At 46.7% G+C, this 21,571-nt stretch overlaps 3 protein-coding genes across 6 annotated transcripts in view; 1 reads left to right on the top strand and 2 right to left on the bottom strand.

Moving 5' to 3' along the window:
* Positions 1-270: 270 nt before the first annotated feature.
* On the top strand, positions 271-7,273 carry pltp (phospholipid transfer protein). Its single transcript, XM_079747823.1, has 16 exons — positions 271-518; positions 1,066-1,184; positions 1,519-1,618; positions 2,028-2,156; positions 2,414-2,569; positions 3,220-3,283; positions 3,373-3,436; positions 3,573-3,664; positions 3,843-4,019; positions 4,907-4,966; positions 5,094-5,258; positions 5,594-5,661; positions 6,045-6,087; positions 6,255-6,318; positions 6,491-6,567; positions 6,938-7,273. The coding sequence occupies exons 2-16, from the start codon at positions 1,073-1,075 to the stop codon at positions 7,031-7,033; spliced, it is 1,467 nt and encodes a 488-aa protein (XP_079603949.1). The 5' UTR covers positions 271-518; positions 1,066-1,072; the 3' UTR covers positions 7,034-7,273.
* A 608-nt stretch (positions 7,274-7,881) lies between these two features.
* ctsa (cathepsin A) lies at positions 7,882-15,169 on the bottom strand. 4 transcript variants are annotated; one of them, XM_079748568.1, is made up of 15 exons: positions 15,130-15,169; positions 14,397-14,473; positions 13,871-14,037; positions 13,508-13,619; positions 13,095-13,145; positions 12,928-13,014; positions 12,384-12,539; positions 11,787-11,963; positions 11,365-11,456; positions 11,196-11,274; positions 10,427-10,575; positions 9,902-9,977; positions 9,695-9,784; positions 8,213-8,314; positions 7,882-8,097 (listed from the first exon to the last, which is right to left on the bottom strand). In XM_079748568.1, exons 3-15 carry the CDS (start codon positions 14,035-14,037, stop codon positions 8,014-8,016), a joined length of 1,422 nt encoding a protein of 473 aa, XP_079604694.1. In that variant the 5' UTR covers positions 14,397-14,473; positions 15,130-15,169; the 3' UTR covers positions 7,882-8,013. The 4 variants fall into 4 exon arrangements, with proteins under 4 accessions (XP_079604694.1, XP_079604695.1, XP_079604696.1 ...); XM_079748569.1 differs by lacking the exon at positions 15,130-15,169 and adding an exon at positions 15,064-15,124; XM_079748570.1 differs by lacking the exon at positions 15,130-15,169 and adding an exon at positions 14,798-15,051.
* Positions 15,170-17,255: 2,086 nt separating this feature from the next.
* Positions 17,256-21,571, bottom strand: part of LOC307083747 (potassium voltage-gated channel subfamily KQT member 2-like) — a gene marked incomplete at both ends in the record, with an annotated part of 5,434 nt that continues 1,118 nt past the window's right edge. Inside the window, 7 exons of the mRNA XM_079747700.1 lie at positions 17,256-17,289; positions 18,584-18,820; positions 19,637-19,794; positions 20,058-20,199; positions 21,057-21,196; positions 21,292-21,298; positions 21,501-21,521. Of these exons, the coding sequence (XP_079603826.1) occupies positions 17,256-17,289; positions 18,584-18,820; positions 19,637-19,794; positions 20,058-20,199; positions 21,057-21,196; positions 21,292-21,298; positions 21,501-21,521 (739 nt within the window). The remainder of the gene's footprint in view (positions 17,290-18,583; positions 18,821-19,636; positions 19,795-20,057; positions 20,200-21,056; positions 21,197-21,291; positions 21,299-21,500; positions 21,522-21,571) is intronic.

Genomic DNA, 21,571 nt, shown 5'->3' with positions numbered 1-21,571 from the left:
GAGGCTTGGTCAGTGAATTCCTCAGAGACCAGTCAAGCTCAAACAACAAAGTGAAGAGAACTGGAGCCAGACTCCCTCCTCCTCCTCCTCCTCAAACACAGGAGGAGGAGGAGGGTCAATTCTGTTAGGATTCACACACACACACACACACACACACACACACACACACAATTTCTCAGTAAGAAGAAAGGGGAATGTTGCCCCTCCTACTGCTGCCCTCTACCTATAAAACCCCTGACCGAGAGACAGAGACCCACAGAGAGAGGGAGACACAGACACAGACACACAGAGAGGGAGAGAGAGACACACACAGAGAGGAAGAGGGAGAGGGAGAGAGACAGAGACACAGAGAGAGAGGGAGAGAGAGAGACAGAGACAAACACACAGAGAGGGAAAGAGAGAGAGAGAGGGACAAAGAGAGAGAGGGACAAAGAGAGAGAGGGAAAGACAAAAACACACACAGAGGGAGAAAGACATTGGAATAAAATAGACTGGAATAGCAGTGGAAGGTCCAAAAGGTACAGTGTAGCACACACACACACCCACACACACAACCACATACCATCGCACACACACAGACACACACAACACACACACACAACCACATACCAACGCACGCACACATCCACACACCAATACACACACTTACCTACACAGACATACACATTCACAGACACACGCCAACCCGAACACACACAAACACACACTCGTTGAATAAAATCTATGCATCTATATGTTTACATACTGTATCTGTGAAAGTGCTGAATACTAGTTACACTAATGTTTGTATATATAGTGTGTGTCAGTGTATACAGTGGAAGTTTGTGTTTGTGCGTGTGTGTGTGCATGTATTTGTGTGTGTGTGTGCATAGTGCGAGTTTATGTGCAGAGGTTGAATTCCAAGAAATGTTTGTCTCACCCACGCACAAACACACACACACCCTGTGGTTTGTGAGTCAGGGGGGATTACAAAAGTAAACAGCTTGTCCTGATGGTATGTGTGTGTGTGTGTGTGTGTGTGTGTGTGTGTGTGTGTGTGTGTGTGTGTGTGTGTATGTTTCCTAGGTTCAGGATGGTTCTCTTCCTGTGGTCCCCCCTTCTTCTCTTGGTTACCATGGTAACCTGCAACAGGCCAGAGCCAGCCGGAGTCAGAATCCGCATCACCGATAAAGGGCTGGAGATGTGTAAGATGTACCGCTGTCACCGTGGCAAAACAACATAAACAGAGAGGAGGACTTATGATGACGGAATGTAACATTATGCTATTATTTGTAACATGTTTTTCAGGAAGTACATAGTATTTGGGATGTTTAAGGGAAGTACGTTGTATTTAAGTACATAGTATGTGTGAGTACGTAGTATTAATACAAAGTATTTGTGATGTTTAAGTGAAGTACATAGTATATAATGCAAAATATTTGGGATGTTTTAGTGAAGTATGTAGTATTTAATACAAATTATTTGTGATGTTTTAGTGAAGTATGTTGTATTTAATACTAAGTATTTGTGATGTTTTAGTGAAGTATGAGACACAGAAGTTTGTGGAAGAGGAGCTGAGTAACATCTCGATGCCCGAGATGAAAGGGCAGGAGGGACGGCTCCAGTTCACCATCACAGAGTAATATATTACAGTAGTACTTCTACTGCTCTAGTACTTTTTATCTCCCACTACTCCATCCCAAAGTAATTCTACTTCTACAGTATTTTGTATCTCACACCACACCATAACATAGTAAAATAATACTGGATATACATTATACATACATTACTTGAGAACTTGTACTTCTATAGTACTTTGTATCTCACACTACACCATCACAAAAGAGGAACTATATAATGTACAATATATTGCAATCCTACTCTCTAACCCTACGCCATCACTGAGTAGGAACGATGTACGATAGTACCGCAGTACTTTTTTTTTTACCGCAGTACTTGGTAACGTATTTAACGTTACACCAAACACAGCAACAGACGTGCAGGTGTTCTTTGAGACCAGTGTCTTGACGCCTGGTTCCTCCGGGCAGCATCAAGATCATGGAGCTCAACATGACGCAGGCTGAGCTCCTCTTCCAGCCAGAGCTGGGTCTCCTGTTCCAAGTCAAGGACTCCTCCATCACCCTGAGCTTCAAGAGACAGATCCTCTACTGGTTCTTGTGAGCTGGCTTTAAATACCACTTTACCACGTTACCTGCTTTACCACAGCACCGCCTCATCTGTCACGCCAGCACATTCTCTACCAAACCTCCACCTACTCTACTACACCACCCACTCTACCGCTACACTAACTACTCTACCACACCTCAACCTACTCTACTACACCTCCGCCTACTCTACCACACCAACCCTACTCCACTTACTGTTTCTATACTTAATGTTCGTGGTACGTCGTTACATGTTCACCTTCTGTCAGTTTCGACAAAGGAACCGTCAACGCCTCGGCCGAAGGCGTCGACATCCACGCAGCGCTGAAGTTTGTCCGAGACGACCTGGGTCGGCTGAAGATCAGCAACATCACCTGTGACGCTAACATCGCCAAGATGAGCGCCGAGTTCAGCGGCACGCTGGGGTCAGTGAAGGATCTGTCTGTCTGTCGGAGAAGATGATAAACTACGACTTAGCACCATCTAGAGGTTAGCACCAGGTTCAATAAACTACCGTCCAGCGTTACGTTGAATAAAGTACAACCTAGCGTCATGTTAAATAAACTACACAGTCTAGCGTCATGTTAAATAAACTACCAGCTAACCTCATGTTAAATGAAGTACCACCTAATGCCATGTTGCATAAACTACAAGCTAACCTCATGTTAAATAAACTTAAACCGAGAAACCAAACTCCAATCATAATCTCAGTCGAAATCCCCAAAAGTTAGCTTCTAACGGGGTCATCCCTATGTTCCCCAGGTCCTATGTTCCCCGGGTGCAAAGGGTTAGGGTCAGGTTTAGGGTTATGGTTATGGTTAGGGTTAGGGTGAGAGTTAACCCTCACCCTAACCCTAACCATAACCAATCGGAGGAGAGCCATTCTAACCAATCACAGGCGAATCAGAGGCGAAAAAGGCGGTACTTGCCCCTACCATCCTACGAAAAAAAGATTTGCTCTCAGGGTCCTATGTTCCCCGGTCACATACAAAGGGGGGAACATAGGACCCGGGGAACATAGGACCCGGGGAACATAGGTACACTCCCCTTCTAACTGATCCGTTTCCGTTTCCAGGAGGGTCTACGATATCCTGGCCTCCTTCATCACCACAGGGATGCGCTACCTGCTCAACAAACAGGTCTGACATCATTAATCCATTCATCAATGAAGGAGTCAGTGAATCCTAGCTATAGCCCTGTCTGTCTGTCTGTCTGTCTGTCTCTCTAGATCTGTCCTGCTCTAAACGATGCTGCCTTTGGTCACATCAACACCATGTTGTCCCTGATTCCAGGTAAACAATCAATCAATATGCGTAATTATATCACTTTAATATCACATTTCACTCCGATTTCAGGGAGCGTATTAACGTCTGGGTGGGAGGGGCCAGCTCTAGTGGGAGGAGCCTGTCATGATGTTTGTGTTGACAGTGAGGAGTGAGGTGGACTACTACGTTGGCATCGACTACTCCCTCCTCAGCGACCCCGTCTTCACCTCCAGGAGCATGGACATGCACTTCAGGGTGAGCAGCCCCTCCGGCTCTGTTCCGCTCTATTCTGCTCTATTCTATCCTGTTCTATTTCGTTCTATTCTCATCTATTCTGTTATGTTATATTCTGCTCTACTGTGTTGTAACCTTTCTATTGCATTTGATTTCTTTGTGCTTGGTTCTGCTGATGACGTCATGGCGGTGGTTTCAGGGGATGTTCTACGAGCTGGCCAATCAGAACGTGAGCCTGGAGAACACGGGGGTGGCGCCGATGATCCAGGAGAACGGCCGCATGGTGTACCTGGCGCTGTCAGAGTTCTTCTTCGACAGCGGCATGTTCTCCTACTACAGAGCAGGGATCTTCCAGATGCACATCGCCCATGACAGGGTGAGGAAACCGGTCACTGTCTTTACTCCAGGTAGAATAAACCTTTATATCAGGACCTCCAGGGGATTGTCTCCTAATGTAGAGCAGGTGTTTAACACCTCCAGGCGATGGTTACCTGTAGAGATGTTTAAGACCTCTAGGTGATGGTCTTCTGCTGTAGACCAGATGTTTATGACCTCCAGGTGATGGTCTTCTGCTGTAGACCAGATGTTTAGGACCTCCAGGTGATGCTCTGGTCTCCTGCTGTAGAGCAGATGTTTAGGACCTCCAGGTGATGCTCTAGTCTCCTGCTGTAGACCAGATGTTTAGGACCTCCAGGTGATGGTCTCTGACTGTAGACCAGATGTTTAAGACCTCCAGGTGATGCTCTGGTCTCCTACTGTAGACCAGATGTTTAGGACCTCCAGGTGATGGTCTCTGACTGTAGACCAGATGTTTAAGACCTCCAGGTGATGCTCTGGTCTCCTACTGTAGACCAGATGTTTAGGACCTCCAGGTGATGGTCTTCTACTGTAGAGCAGATGTTTAGGACCTCCAGGTGATGCTCTGGTCTCCTGCTGTAGACCAGATGTTTAGGACCTCCAGGTGATGCTCTGGTCTCCTGCTGTAGAGCAGATGTTTAGGACCTCCAGGTGATGCTCTGGTCTCCTGCTGTAGAGCAGATGTTTAGGACCTCCAGGTGATGCTCTGGTCTCCTGCTGTAGAGCAGATGTTTAGGACCTCCAGGTGATGCTCTGGTCTCCTGCTGTAGACCAGAGGTTTAGGACCTCCAGGTGATGGTCTCCTGGTGTAGACCAGATGTTTAGGACCTCCAGGTGATGCTCTGGTCTCCTGCTGTAGACCAGAGGTTTAGGACCTCCAGGTGATGCTGGCTCTTCTTCCACCAGATGTCTAAAGACATGCTGATGATGCTCAGGACCACCTTCTTTGGAACCATCATGATGCTGGTGAGTAGACACATTACCAGTGATGATGATGATAAGGTGGTGACGAGGATTTTGATGATGATTTTGATTATGATGATTATGATGATGATGATGATGATGATGATGATGATGATGGTGTGTTCCTCAGAATCCAGCTCTTATGGAAGCTCCTATGTCGCTCCAACTGGAGGTTACGGCTCCTCCAAAGACCTCCATCAGGACCTCCGGGGCAACCGTTGCCGTGACAGCCATCGTCGATGTGACGTTGCTGCCGCCCGGGAGGCCTCCTGTTCAGCTCACCAGCATGACTATGGTACACCACACACACACACACACACACACACACACACACACACACACACACACACACACACACACACACACACACATTATACATGAACGCACACACACACTCACACATTATACATCAACAAACACACACATACACATTATACATCAACACACACACACAAACACACATTATACATCAACACACACACACACACATACACACACACACACCCATGCACACACATACAGACATGTCTGTGTGGGTGAGTCTGAAATGGAGTGAATCCGTGTGTGTGTGTGTGTGTGTGTGTGTGTGTGTGTGTGTGTGTGTGTTTGAACCTACTCCTTTGCCTGCAGGAAGCTAAGTTCAACGCTAAAGTCTCCATGAAGGGAAAACGGTTGTCTGTCCAAGCTGACCTCCGCAGGTACACACACACAAACAAACTCACACACGCACACACAAGGGGGACAGGAGTGAGACACGGACAGGGGGTGTGAGACAGAGACAGGTGAGGTAAGACATGTGGGATGAGACAGCAGGGGTTAGTGGTCAAAGGAGACTGGTTTGGTGAGACAGGGACAGGTTGGGGTGAGACATGGAGAGGTGGGGGATGAGACAGGTGGGGTGAGACAGGTGGGGTGAGACAGGTGGGGTGAGATGGGTGGGGTGGGATAGGGACAAGTCGGGGTGGGAAAGGTGGGGTGAGACAGGGACAGGTTGGATGAGACGCGGACAGGTAGGGGGAGACAGTTGAGTGTGTGAGACAGGTAAAGTGTGTGATTCTCAAGGTTCTTTATTTTCTTCCAGATTTAAAATCTTCTCCAATCAGTCGGCCCTGGAATCCATTGCCGTAAGACCCATCTTTCTCCCTCTCTGTCTGTCTCTCTGCCTCTCACAATCTGTCTGTCTACCAGTATTTAATCAAATGTTTGTGTGTATGTGTGCCTGCATGTGTGTTTGCCTGCGTGTGCGTGTGTGTGTGTGCGTGTGCGTGTATGTATGTGTGTGTGTGTGTAGTTGATCCCCCTCCAGGGTCCTCTGAAGACGATGCTCCAGATCTCCATGGTTCCTCTCATCAACAGTCAGTTTAATAATTATTCTCATATTAACATTAATAATACAAGTTAGAATATGAATAGTAAATGTTGTGCCTGTGCATCTCTCTGAACACATGCGTGTGCGTGCCTGTGTGTGTGTGTGTGTGTGTGTGTGTGTGTGTGTGTGTGTGTGTGTGTGTGTGTGTGTGTGTGTAGACTGGACTAAAAGAGGGGTTCAGATCCCTCTGGCTGATGGCATGGACTTTGTGAAGGAGGTGGTGGAGTATCACAACGTGAGTACTACGATCCTATATATACAGTATATACTATACATTATATCACTACAATTCTAGTGTGTACATCATAACACTTATACTACAATACTACCGGATACACTTATACTACAATACTACTGTAGATATAACATTAATAATACTGTATACAGTGTAACATTAATACTACTGTATACAAAACACACTGCTAAAATATATTATTCTATACACCGTTATATTTAAGCATACACGATAAACTATATTCCACTTCTAACACTTAGGGTTGGATGCCAATATGAGGAGAATATTTCCTCCTCCTCAGGTCTCTATTACCTCTCACAGTCTCCTCCTCAGGTCCCTCAGTCTGCTCCTCCTCCTCCTCTCTCCTCAGGGTTACATCGTGATAGGGGCCAACCTCCACTTCAGCCGGGGGCTGAGGGACATGATCGAGAACAGCATCCGTCCTGGGTGTGAGGAGACGCTGTAAACCCCCAAGACCAGCAGACCGGGACCTCCACAATCCAGGACCTGGACACCCCCCAAGACCCAGCAGAGAACGGACCTGGAACCCCACCTACTGACCCATCATAGCCTGGACCTGGACCTGGAACTGGACCCCCCCCCAAGACCCAGCAGCGAACGGACCTGGACCCCCACCTACTGACCCATCTAACTGGACCCATAACATAAGTTATGATGCACACATCACACAAACTAGTGCAATAAAAACGTGTTCAATAAAACGCAGTGTGTAGCGTCGTGTTTGAATCCATAAACGTCCTTTAATGTTCTCCACCACTAGATAGAACCTTAACCGTACCCACCAGTGTGACTACAAGGTGGAGTTAGGGTCGTAGTAACCCCACCAGTGTGACTACAAGCTGGAGTTAGGGTTGTAGTAACCCCACCAGTGTGACTACAAGGTGGAGTTAGGGTTGTAGTAACCCCACCAGTGTGACTACAAGCTGGAGTTAGGGTCGTAGTAACCCCACCAGTGTGACTACAAGGTGGAGTTAGGGTAGTAGTAACCCCACCAGTGTGACTACAAGCTGGAGTTAGGGTTGTAGTTACCCCACCAGAGTGACTACAAGGTGGAGTTAGGGTTGTAGTAACCCCACCAGTGTGACTACAAGGTAGAGTTAGGGTTGTAGTAACCCCACCAGTGTGACTACAAGCTGGAGTTAGGGTTGTAGTAACCCCACCAGTGTGACTACAAGGTGGAGTTAGGGTTGTAGTAACCCCCCAGTGTGACTACAAGGTGGAGTTAGGGTTGTAGTAACCCCACCAGAAAAAATCGAGGTAGAAGATGATTCACAGCAACTTATTTTCGTAATCTTTTAATTTACATATACAGAATACAAGAAGCAGGAAGACAATCGGAGCTTGGGAGTTGTTCAGTGTCACTGATCGTCTCATTTCATGCAGCGTGGTGGTCAGTTTGTGGTTGGGTCCGGTCTCTAGCTCCGGTCAGTAGGGCTGTCTCAGGAGGTAGCGGGAGAACATGGCGTAGGCAGCAGCGGGCTTATCAGTGGGGACCATGTGACCCGAGCCCTGCAAAGAATAAGAAAACGCAATAAAGTCCAGTTAGTTGGGGTTATGGTTGGCTAACCTAATGCCACCGCCACTGCTAGCATAGCGATTAGCCACCAGGAGTGGAGGACTTTACCTTAACGGTTAGGAAGGCGAGGTTGCTGAACTCCTTAACGAAACCGCCCACCTGGAGCCCATCCTTGTCCTGGTAGGTCCAGGTCCTCCGCTGTACCTCCACCTGAAGGGGGTGTAGGATGGGGGGGGTGAGAACTTGTATTCCTAATGATTTATACATTATTTCAAAGCTATACACCTCATGACATATTATGAAAACAACACTTTTCCTGGGATTTGGTGTTGTTTCGGGTCTCTGGTGCTCCCGCACGCATACAAACTTTGAAAAAAGTCTGTACGTGATTTTTTGAGTGAGATATGCATTTCTGAAAGTACCCCGCCTACAGTTACCAAACGAGCGAGTCAGTTCCTGCGCCCGATCCTACGTAGGAAGGGGGCACAGTTGAATATTACCTCCCACTTCCCCACTCCCCTCCAATCAGAGCATAGCTGAGATTTTGTGGACCAGCGGACGAGCAGCTCCGGCGGGGGGTAGCTCGTCGGCAGTCCGGCAGCTCAGCTCCGGGAGTACAATCCCTTTCTCCACCATTTCTCCTGCTGCCGAAGCTTCGGCCGCAGGAGAAATGGTGGAGAAAGGGATTGTACTCCCGGAGCTGAGCTGCCGGACTGCCGACGAGCTACCCCCCGCCGGACTTTTCAGCTCCCGGAGGATACCCGCCGGAGCAGCCGGGAAGCTGAGTACAATCCCTTTCTCCTCCATGTCGCGGTTCATGGACTTCAGAGATTCAAGGCCAAAGTTCCTTTCCCCCAATTCTTCTCAACGATGGCTGAGCCATCCCCCACTACGAGTACTTACTTGTGGAAGTGCCAGAGACGTCAGACGCAGTCTTTATGATTCATAATATCATCTGAGGCGCAACATAGCTTTTGGCCGTGATATTAGATATAATATAAATACCCATACATAATATTATTATATTATATTATATTATATAGATATAGAGCTCCAGGAGTCCGCAAACGGCAACATTCCCTTCTCCTCCATGCTGTGGTTCAGTCTGACAGCTCATTGGTCAATGGGCAGCAGCTCATTTGCATTAAAGCTACAGACACCAGAAACAGCGCATTGTGAAGGGACTGAAACGGATGGGAATAGCAGTAGGCGAGATTTTTTTTCCTAAAAGCTATTTCCAACAAACAGCTTCAAAAAGTTTTCTGGAACTCAAATACTATGTTTACTTGTTGGGAAAACACCATCATATTTCTCCTTTAAAGCTTTATTCATACTGATGCATCCTGATTTTAAAGCTCTATGCCTCCGGATGTTGTCTCTATGATGCTTCATATTGGAGGCCTTACACCTACTGATTTAAAGGCCTTAGACCTCCTGATTTCAAGACCTTCCACTTCCTGATTTCAAGGCCTTACACCTCCTGATTTCAAAGCCTTACACCTCCTGATTTCAAAGCCTTACACTTTCTGATTTAACAGCCTTTCACTTCCTGATGTGAAAGCCTTAAATCTGCGGATATTTAAACTGTACCTTCTGCTGCAACGACTCCACGAACCACTCGTCTCCCATGAAGTTACAGGCCATGTCGACGTCACCATTGTACACCAGGACGCGATATTGCTGGGGAGCACAAACCAGGACACAAGTTACACACAGGAGCAACGTGCTTAACCTAAACCAGCTCAGCGAGTTCTGAACGCTTGACCATGAGGCTGGACCAGCGCTAGCAATACCTACCAGGGCTCCCAGCAGCTTCAGGTACTGCTTACTGACTTCCATGTATAGACGCCCATAGTTTAGGTTCACCTCCGAGCTTTAATAAAGAAGACAAAAGCAGTCCGTTATGAGGGTCGTCTTAGCGGTTGGGATAGCTAGCATGCTACCCAGCTAGCACCTAGCCCAGGGCTACTAGCCTGGCTATTGCCAGACCAAGCTCAATCGTAGATTGCACATTGTTCTGGGGAAGCTGCCAGCTGTCATTTTCTCCAGCACAAGAGGCGTGATCAACGGGCCTAGTTCAAATGACTCTGTACGCAATTGGCTGCTCGCCGTCGCTTCCCTGTCGTCATTGTGTTAAACCAGTCAATAGCGTGGCAGGGGGAAAAGCCAGCTTGGTGATTGGCTCCCGCAAAAACCTATCGGAAGCAGAAAGAAATGTATTGCTCTTCTCCAGACCCTCCTGCGGGGCGAACTCAAATCGCAGGCAGAATGGGCGGGGCCACCCAGTCTACAGGGCCACAGGATGCAGCCCGGGTGTGTTACCTGCAGATGACCCAGGGCAGTGAGGCAGGACTGATGTGCAGAGCCGCCCTGACGTAGGCGTTGTTGAGGTAGAGGGTGGAGGGGGTGGAGTTGGTGCAGGGTGGGTCCAGCCGGACCTTCTTGTAGAGGGATGCTACACCACGCAGCTTCTGGAAACAAGTCCTTCATCAACACCAACCATAACCCAATACCTAACTATAACCCCATACCTAACCCATATCAATAACCCTTTCCCCTGACCATATCCCAAAACCATAACCCCATACCTAACCATAACCCCATACCTAACCATAACCCCATACCTAACTATAACCCCATACCTAACCCTTATCAATAACCCTTTCCCATGACCATATCCCCAAACCATAACCCCATACCTAACCCTTATCAATAACCCTTTCCCATGACCATATCCCCAAACCATAACCCCAAACCATAACCCCATACCTAACCATAACCCCATACCTAACTATAACCCCATACCTAACCCTTATCAATAACCCTTTCCCCTGACCATATCCCAAAACCATAACCCCATAGCTAACCATAACCCCATACCTAACTATAACCCCATACCTAACCCTTATCAATAACCCTTTCCCCTGACCATATCCCCATACCAAAACACAATACCTAACCTTATCTGATACCCTACCATAACCCTAAACCTAAGCCATTAGATAACCAATAACTAATTGCTTACAGTCACCCTATACCTATCCCCAAACCACAACCTAATATCGATACCATAACCCAAACTAGGACCCACCTGGTTCAACCGCTGTGTCGAGGGGTGTCTGGTGAAGCTGTTCCCCAGGTCTCTGAGAACCAGACTATCGCCATCCATCCTGGAACCACAACAACAACCAGGGTCAGTCAACCAAACCAACCAACCCTCCCACCAGAGGACCTGGTCTGTTCAGGGGGTTCGGACTCACCCAAACCTCTCGCCGACCCCCCCCGGACAGGGGGCGTACAGGTTGTACATGTTCAGGCCTGAGCTGTACACAATGGTCTGCACCTGTTCCAGCTGCAACGCGCCAGATGCCATAGCCCCAGAGGATGGAGGGAGGAGGGAAACTCTAGAGTTAGAGTCCATGCAGAGCAGCAATTCCCAACAAGCAAAGTACACAATACTAGTGAGGACATTTACATTTAGCAGACGCTTTTATCCAAAGCGACTTGCAATAAGTAGATTTGACAGAAGATAGAGAAACAACAATATATCTCTGTCGGTACAGTAAGGGTGTACCGTCAGAGATAACAAGGGCCAGGCACTCACAATCGCTAGGTTAACCCATTCCCCGTGTACAACAAAGAAAGACGTAGGGGAACACGGTAGTTTCTAGTGAGGACGTACGCTGGTGGAGCAGGTGAAGTTGTGGTTGTTGTAGAAGTCACAGCTTCCCTTACTACAACAGAAAGTCTGCAGATTGGCCCAGAGCTGGTTGCCAAGGAGACCATGGTAGTACGCAAAGTACACCAGGGAGTTGTCGTTCAGCTCGTAGCTGGCCATCCCGTTGCCAACGGCGATACCCTGGGAAGAGACAGAACATCAACCACCACACAACGGGAGCCGCGAGGCGCCATGACAACCGCGAGGCGCCATGACAACTGCGAGGCGCCATGACAACCGAGAGGCAACCATGACAACCGAGAGGCAACCATGAGCAAGACAGGATCGTTACCAAGGCACACGTGCCATCGTCCATCATAACATCACATCCACACATAATACATCTATATACAATAACATCTCCGTGACACCACATCATAACATCTCCACCACACCACATCACAACATCTCCACCGCACCACATCACAACATCTCCACCGCACCACATCACAACATCTCCACCGCACCACATCACAACATCTCCACCGCACCACATCACAACATCTCCACCACACCATAACATCTCCACCATAACATCCCAGAGCGGCAGAGAGGTGGCACCTGGAGGTTGAGCGTGGGGTCCTCCATCACCCTCTCTGCCAGGGTGGGGATGTAGATCCCTGCGTAGCTCTCTCCCGTCAGGAACAGCTGGTTCTTGCTGTACTCTGGGAAGAGGTTGAAGAACTGCTTCAAGGCCAGGTAGTTGTTCATGGACACCTGGGGAGGAGAAGACCGAGACCTGAGACCCTGCAGAACACACCTGCAGCATGGATCACAACCCCGATCCCTCTGGAGCCTTGCTGTGGCGCAGTGAGTGACGCAACACACGCACATCTGCGTAGTGGCCATGGACTTCAAGAGGTACTGGTCTAAAATACTACCTTGAAATCCAGAATTGACTTTGAATCTAATCGTGTACGCAAGAATCTAAATCTTAATAGTGAGAATCTCAAAGATTCCCAAGCCCAGTGATGGCCCAGAGCAGACTATTTATCACATTGAATAGATAAATATCCTGGTGTATAAGCGTTGTAGTCATTTTATCTAATGTTTTGACAAGACCATGGATTTTCCACTTCCTTCAGAACAGAAAGAGGAAACGTACCTCTGTGTCGTTGGTGATGTAGTTTTTATCATCGGAATAAGAAAAGCCGACCCCTGCTGGTGACTCCAAGTACAGCATGTTGGAAATCTAAAGGACAAAGCTCAGTCAAACTCTTTGCATGGGAGAGGTCATCATAGAGGTCAAAGAGGTGTCAAAGGTCAACTCACTTTATTCCAGGAGTAGGGGTTGTACTCCAGGGACACGCCGTCATCCTGGATCTGAAAGAAACAACCACATTACTCCTGGTATACTGGTCTGACCTACAATGGTCTGAGCTACACTGGTCTGAGCTACACTGGTCTGAGCTACACTGGTCTAGAGGTCCACTGGTCTGAGCTACACTGGTCTGAACTACACTGGTTTTGGGCTACACTGGTCTTTAGGTCCACTGGTCTGAGGTCCACTGAGAGGGATTAGCACCAGGGAGCATCTCACTAATAGGAAGCAAGGAAGGAGCTGGGATGCAGCAGGGAGCTTCAGAGGGATCTAGGAGGGTGCAGGGAGCTAGGAGGTTTCTAGGAGGCAGCAGGGAGCTAGGAGGGATCTAGGTGGGAGCTAAGGAGGCAGCACGAGGACTCACCAGGAAGGGCCCGTGTTCGGTCAGCATCCCGTCCAGAGAGCTGCAGCCGGGGCCCCCGTTCAGCCACAGAACCACCGGGTCTTTGGCTGGGTTCAGCTGGGACTCCACGAACCTGGAGGACACAGACAGAGGAGGTTTCAGAGCAGTACATACATAGATAGTGTAAGGGCCCCTAACATACATACAGTGTAAGCCCCCCCCCCCCCCCCCCCCGAGCTGTAGTGCAGGTGTATTGTCTCGTGGGGTATGTGTGTGTGTGGGCGAGAGAGGAAGAGACTACAGTCAGGTGTCAGAGTACTGAATAGCATTGCAGAGGGGGTGGTGCGTGTGTCTGTTCTCCTACAGTCAGGCGTCAGTACTGACCAGTAGTGCAGGTGTTTGTTGTTGGCTACGGTCAGGTATCCAGAGTACTGCTTGAAGGCAGCCTGCTTGCTGAGACCGGGGAGGTAGACCACCTCGTCTCCTTGGGGAGCCGCCTCCGACCCCAGCAGCAGCAGCAGCGCCAGCAGCAGGACGAACATCTGGAACATCTGGGACGGACACACAGCAGCAGGAAGCAGATCGTTAGCCTCACAGCATCATGGCCCAAGTCATATTTTAAGGGTCATCTTGTATTTAGCGTAAAAAATGCCCAAGTCAATAGCTGAGCTATTTAGATAGTGATCGTGGAATGTAAACAGCACTCTGATTGGATAGGATATAGCCAATGAGGCGCAGTGAATCAATAGTAGATAGCAGTGAATCAGAGTTAGTAGAGTGGAGTCACATTTGGCCAAAATATGATTTAGGCAATTATGCTAGGAGGCTAAGGATTTGGTAGTTTTGTTATTTTTTCTTTAAATATTATATTAAATATTAAAGAATAAAATACTCGTTTGGATGTACTTACGATTATTCAAAGTTTGAGATTATTTTTTTCGGGCGCCCCGAATACAAACCAATGCTGCTTTAGGTAAGATTCATGAGCTGTATTGAGATGGAGCAGAAAATAACCAAATAGAGCAAGTATCTAGAACATATCAACCATCCTCTCTACGTTTTACGGGATTAATAAAGAATCAGCTCCACACTTTCGAAGTGCTGCACGTCACAGACCTGTGATTGACAGGCAAGATCAAAGACCAAACAGGGAAGAGATGCTCCGAGGCCATCTTAAATCTAAGGGGTCTCAAACGGTCAAGTGAGCAGACAAGAACATATTCTCACAGAGTCATCTTTTATCACTAATAGCTGACGGATAGCTTTCGCATTTCTAACACATTGCACTCAAAGACTACTCTTAAATCTTACCTACAACACCTTTAACCACCTTTAGTGTGACATCAAACATAATACAACAACGTAGACCAGGTAGAGATCTGGCGGACTGAAAACACGTTTAAGAGTTTTAAAGTGGAAGCACTTTAAAAAAGTTGAAACAATGTGGAAGCATTTTGAAAACATTAGTCATTGTCTTCTGTCCCGGAAACACTGCCGTGAAATAAACACATTTTCTGATGAATATGCTCCGTTTACAGTTTAAGGTTTAGTATTATAAGGTAATCTGTCCGCTTTACCAATTAAGCAGCACGCTAATGAATTAACAGCCGTTTTAAACATGTAAACCGTTTCCGTCGCCTCACCTCGTCTCCAAACTTCCTCATGTGTACCACCACAAATCACGTGACCAATACAGGTCAGCTGATGTATATATGACCCACGTGACCAAGCGTTCCGTATACAGCAACAACGTGATCAAGCGTCCAGCTGCTCCAGAGCAATCATCTACCAAATTGCGCTGATCTGCTCAATAAAGGAACCACGTGATACAGCAATCACATTCCCACGGAGCCTCCTATAAAGATGATTTGGTTTGGTTTGATTTTCAGACCAAAGATATTTATCAAGTCTAAGAAAATACTTTAGACCGTGATAAAACAAATAGGAATACATTTATCAGCTACTGCTGTCTGTCTATGTGTCTATCTATCACTATCTGTCTTTCTGTCTATCTATCACTACCTGTCTGTCTGTCTACCTATCTATCACTGTCTGTCTGTCTATCTTTCACTATCTGTCTGTCTATCTATCACTATGTGTTTGCCTGGCTTTCTATCTATCTATCTATCTATCTATCTATCTATCTATCTATCTATCTATCTATCTATCTATCTATCTATCTATCTATCTATCTATCTATCTATCTATCCATCCATCCATCCATCCATCCATCCATCCATCCATCCATCCATCTCTATTGCTGTCTCTCCCCCTCAATGTTAAATTGTAATTGCTTTATTGTATGGCCAAAATAGAGCAAAAAAATGTCATGGTTATTATTAATTCAGTTTCTATGTAAAATAAATGATATAACTTCAGGTAAAATAACTGCAGGAGGTACACAGTATTTAAAAACCTTAAATGCAGTATTTAAACTTTATTCATTAATCAGTAAAACAAGCGCCCCATACAATAATTTTTAACACCACCCTTACAGAATGGATTTCATGTCATTATTTTTACATAATTAATCATTACACTAATTAAGTGTTAGTTCGCTGGTGTGTTGATAGGAGGGCTAGTATCAGAGACAAAAATGTACATACAATTGGAGCTCAGGAAAGATAAATATGTATATATTTAGAAGAGTGGCTTGAACGTAATATTATTAATAATTGTATAATACATGTATCAGCCATTGAGTCTCTTTACAGTCCAGGACAATCATATGGTGGTTTCAGCACTTGTTGGAAATCATAACGCACTCAATAAATCACTAGCTAAATAGTACAAGCCTAGCCACCGCAAGGTTACTAGCTAATAGCAGCTAGGCCCCGCTAGCAGCTGGCCGCAGCTAGGTCCTGCTAACAGCTGGCCACAGCTAAGCTACTAGCTAGTAGCAGTTATGTCCTGCTGACACCTCGCCACCGATGGGCTTCCATCTAGTAGAACCTAGGTCATGCTAAATGATAGCCACTAGATTATACATATAATATTTGTGCTTGTTATACAGATGTGGATATTCAATAATAATCCTTGGTGGTTAAAATGATTCTTGTGAAAACACTATTAGACCAATGATTTAAAAGGAGGATTCCTAATCAGAATCCGCCATTTAAAATATGACTTGAATATTAAATACAATTTACATCATGCAAACAATGATGCAGCAGGTATGACTGTAGAGGCTCAATCTTTTGAATTCAGTTGAGCATGAAAAATAACATAAATAAAAACAATTACCGGTTTGGTGCCCTCCCAATGGTGTCATGATATATATATATATATATATATATATATATATATATATATATATATATATATATATATATATATATATATATATATATATATATATGCATACATACATATATACATACATACATACACATTTTTAGACACCCAAAGACACATTACAAGACAAAATACAGGAATAAAAACAAAACAAAATAACAATATAAGGTTACATAAAAGGATTTAAAAGCCAATACAATCCAATACAAATGAAGAGGCAGAAATTTGACTATATATATATATATATATAAAAAAAAACATTCATACAACCGGTTATTAAACTAATCCAGAAAAGTTTAATTCAAGAGGAAATGCAAGTGAGTCAACATCACCCTAAATACATTTACTATTCACCATGAATGACCATTAGACTGCTCTAGACAGCAGAAGAGTACTGCAGTACCTGAGTATGGTGCTCATTGGCATATTAGTGTTAGCTGATGTTCCTATGATGCTAGCATTCCTGATCCATTAGTTAGCCAAAGGTCCTGTGGGAGGAGCCCACTTGGCTGGGGCAAGGGGGTGTGCCCTATAGTCAAGGGCGTGTCCGCGAGGAGGGGGCGTGTCCTATCGACATTATGTGTCCTGTGTAGCGGCTTCTTGGTGAAGTGGGCGTGTCCTGCATAGGCGGCGTATACTGTGGAGTGGGTGTGTTGGGTTGAGGGGCGGGACCTGTGGATGGGCAAGATGGGGAGGGGTCGTGTTCTGTGGAGGGGGTGTGTCCTGTTAAGGGGCGGGGCCATTGGATGGGGGCGTGTTCTGTGGAGGGCATGGGGTGTGCCCTGTCGAGGGGGCGTGTCATATGTCCATCTCTCGTCAAACATTCAACACTTTAGAAGACGAAGTCTTTCTCTTCTTTCAGAGCAAGTTTGTTATCAACTGCCCCCTATCAACTGAGCAAGTTTGTTATCAAGAGTCTGGTCTGCTCTGTTCTGGTTTATTCCAGTCTGGTCTGGTCTGTTCTGGTCTAGTCTGGTCTGGTGTAATCTAGTTTGGGCTGGTCTAGTTGGGTTTTATCTAGTTTGGTCTAATCTAGTTTGTGCTGGTCTAGTTTGCTGTAGTTTGGCCTAGTTTGGTGTGGTCTGTTCTAGTCTAGTCTAGTTTGGTCTAATCTAGTTTGTCCTGGTCTGGTCTAGTTGGTCCTGGTCTAATGTAGTTTGTTCTGGTCTGGTCTGGTCTAGTTGGTACTGGTCTAATCTAGTTTGTTCTGGTCTGGTCTGGTCTAGTTGGTACTGGTCTAATCAAGTTTGTTCTTGTCTAGTCTGGTCTAGTCTAGTTTGTTCTGGTTGGGTCCGGTCCTACTTGTTTTTGTTCCAGGCTCTCTCTCCCGAGGCAGAGTGGGGTAAGGGAGCAGGATGCTCAGCGTCACTGTCTGATTGGCCCTCTGCGCTGAAGGGGCGGGCCTTAGTGCTGCGGTCTCCGCCCCCCGGACGTGCAGAGGAGGAGGGGCAGTACTCCTGGTTCTCCTGGGCGGGGGAGAGGGAGGAGCCACTGAGGGAGCCTTCCAGCTCCTCGTTGTACACCTCCTCCTCTGCTATCTCTCCCCTCCTCTGCCTTCTCCCCTCGCCATTCTCCTCCCCTCCTCTCTCACCTCCTCCGTCAGCTCCTCTCTCCCCTCCTCTGTCACCTCCTCCTTCAGCTCCTCTCTCCCCTCCTCTCTCTCTTCCTCTGTCACCTCCTCTCTCCCCACCTCTGTCCCCTCCCCTCTCCCCTCCTCTCTCCCCTCCCCTCTCCCCTCCCCTCTCCCCTCCTCTCTCCCCTCCTCTCTCCCCTCCTCTCTCCCTCCCTCTCTCCCCTCCCCGCTCCCCAGCGCTCAGTCTGTGAGGTCTCCTGTCGTTAGGGGGAGGAGGTGGGAGTCGAACCAGGGACCCGTCTCCGACCGGACTTGGAGTGTTGCCTTGGCTACGCTGGCTCAGGGGCAGGGCTTGTTGATGGACCTGGGAGCTGATTGGCTGCCAGGAGGTGGAGGGGGGGCTGGTGAAGGGCGGGAGGGGGATGGAGCTGGAACGGATGACGTTGGTGATGTCACTGGGGCACGGCCTGCAGAGACAGCAGCTAGTTAATACACAACTAGTTCAATACAACTAATTAATACACAACAAGTTCACTACAACTAGTTAGTAAACAACTGGTTCTCTACAACTAGTTTATACACAACAAGTTAACCTTAACTAGTTAATACACCACTATTTAACCTTAACTAGTTAATACACAACTAGTTCAATACAACTAATTAATACACAGCAAGTTCACTACAACTAGTTAGTATACAACTGGTTCTCTACAACTAGTTTATACACAACAAGTTAACCTTAACTAGTTAATACACCACTATTTAACCTTAACTAGTTAATACACAACTAGTACAATACAACTAATTAATACACAGCAAGTTCACTACAACTAGTTAGTATACAACTGGTTCTCTACAACTAGTTTATACACAATAAGTTAACCTCAACTTGTTAATACCCCACTATTTAACCTTAACTAGTTAATACACAACTAGTTGAGTACAACTAGTTAATACACAACTAGTTTGCTACAACTAGTTCACTACCACTAGATAATACACGGCCTGCACAGACAGCAGCTAGCTAATACACAACAAGTTCACTACAACTAGTTAATACACGGCCTGCAAAGACAACAACTAGTCAAAACTAGTTCCATTATTCAGTCATACCTCATGATACATTATTTAAGAATCATTATTCATTGTGTCATTCCTCATGATCATTATTCATTGTATCATTAATAATGAATTGACTGAAGTAAAACAGTGCCATTTCTAAAGCCAACCTGTATTAAGCAGTTAAGTACTCTAACGTGATTGGCTGCAGTGCTGGGACTCACCTGGCTGATTGGTTCCTCTCCAGGTGATCCACAGGGCTCTGGTAGGGGGGGGCGGGCTCCTTGGAGCCAAAGTAGGCGTCGGTCTCTGTCTGGGGGATTCCCATTCGTTGGATGTACAGGTTGACCAGGAAGTCCAGCTTCCTCTCCATGGACAACACCTTCACACCAAAGAGATTTATTAAGAATAAGAACTAGATAATACACTTAAATAGTACGTGTACACTTATACGTAGCACACCGCAGCCATGTAAGCAGTTTTAGCGGTCAGTGTTAGCAATGTTTCCTGTTTCTCGAGTGAATAGTGTTAGCAGTGTTAGCGGTTAGCATTAGCAGTATATCAGCTAGCCTTAGCATTGTTAGCAGTTTGTGTCCTGTTCTCTGGGTGTTTTTAGCGGGGTTAGCGGTTAGCAGCTCGCGTTACCTGTTTCTCCACCTTTCCCAGGCGTCCCATCATGCTCGGGTCCTCAGTGCTCTCCTCATTGGCTGCTTTGGGACGTTCCTTGTCAGGGATTGGCCGGTCCTTGTCGGTGGGCTGCTGGCCCCTGCCTACGATCTGGTCCACTCTGGCGACACACAGACACACAGTCTCTCTACCTGCTCGTCCACGGGCAGGACGAGAGAACGGGCAGGGGGGAGGACAGAACGATGGGGACGTGAACACAGCCTAGCTGGGAGCTCCGCTGTGATTGGTCCCTGTGACGACCGGGGCAGGCGGCCAGGCAGGCAGGTTAGAGATCTACCAGTCCCTCAGTCTACAGCCTGCTCCTTCTGCTGATTGAGATATAGGTGTTGGGGTGATGGGAGGTGTTGTGTTGATTACAGACGTTGAGCTGATTTTGTGTTAATTATGTTGTGAACAGACATGTCTTGCTTAGAGACGTTGTGCAAATGTGTAATGTAAAATGTTGTGATTAGAGGTGTTGTGATGACTAGAGGTTATGTTGTGTTTAGAGATGTTTTGTTGTGTTGATGAGAGATGTTGTGCTGTGAGGATTAGATATGTTGTGTTGTGTTGATGGGAGATGTTGTGTTGTGAGGATTAGATAGGTTGCGATGTGTTGATGAGAGATGTTGTGATGTCATAGGTTGGACTGGTAGGTCTCCTCTGATTGGTTGATACGGTCCATAGCAGCTGTCTAATTGGGAGTGATGTCATGCACTGTGTTTCTGATGAGACAGACACACAGTGGAGACTTACGGACAGCAGCTGTCCAATCAGAAGAGTCCAGGAAGTGGGAGAACTGCCCTGATTGGACAGAAGCAGAAGCTGAACAGGCCATTGGTTGTGTCAGTGGACCGGCTGCCTCTGATTGGTTCACCCGGTCTAGAACCATTTTTATTCAGATTTGGCCAAGCCTACTGACAAAATGTCTGCCAAACTGCTGGCGAATTTGGAGAGGTGCATCCTGGGAGTCCTGACCTGGAGAACACGGGGGACTCCTTGAGGGAGCGCTGACGGCGTGGAGTAGAGGGGCCCGTACCCCCCCCCACGATCACATCTATCCTGTTAACACAACAACACAACACAACACAATACACGACACCACGATCACAGCTATCCTGTTAACACAACAACACAACACAATACACGACACCACGATCACAGCTATCCTGTTAACACAACAACACAACACAATACACGACACCACGATCACAGCTATCCTGTTAACACAACAACACAACACAATACACGACACCACGATCACAGCTATCCTGTTAACACAACAACACAACACAATACACGACACCACGATCACATCTATCCAGTTAACACAACAACACAACACACAATACACAACACAGCACACAAAAGAGCGATCACATCCATCCTGTTAACACAACAACACACCACAACACAACATACAACACCACGATCACATCTATCCTGTAAACACAACAACACAACACACAATACACAACACGACATATCACACA

This window comes from Pollachius pollachius (genome assembly GCF_949987615.1).
Source record: "Pollachius pollachius genome assembly, chromosome: 12".
In the NCBI taxonomy this organism is placed as follows: Eukaryota; Metazoa; Chordata; class Actinopteri; order Gadiformes; family Gadidae; genus Pollachius; species Pollachius pollachius.
This window is presented reverse-complemented; position numbering and strand designations above follow the sequence as displayed.

Excerpts from the sequence above, each read along its gene's own strand:
- ctsa (XM_079748568.1), bottom strand. The coding sequence starts at position 14,037 with ATGTTCCAGATGTTCGTCCTGCTGCTGGCGCTGCTGCTGCTGCTGGGG. Across the intron at positions 12,540-12,927 it reads ACATCACCAACGACACAGAG|GTGTCCATGAACAACTACCT; the intron begins GTACGTTTCCTC and ends TCTCCTCCCCAG. Across the intron at positions 8,098-8,212 it reads TCGCCTTCCTAACCGTTAAG|GGCTCGGGTCACATGGTCCC; the intron begins GTAAAGTCCTCC and ends TATTCTTTGCAG.
- pltp (XM_079747823.1), top strand. The coding sequence starts at position 1,073 with ATGGTTCTCTTCCTGTGGTCCCCCCTTCTTCTCTTGGTTACCATGGTA. Across the intron at positions 2,570-3,219 it reads GAGTTCAGCGGCACGCTGGG|GAGGGTCTACGATATCCTGG; the intron begins GTCAGTGAAGGA and ends TTCCGTTTCCAG. Across the intron at positions 3,284-3,372 it reads GCTACCTGCTCAACAAACAG|ATCTGTCCTGCTCTAAACGA; the intron begins GTCTGACATCAT and ends CTGTCTCTCTAG.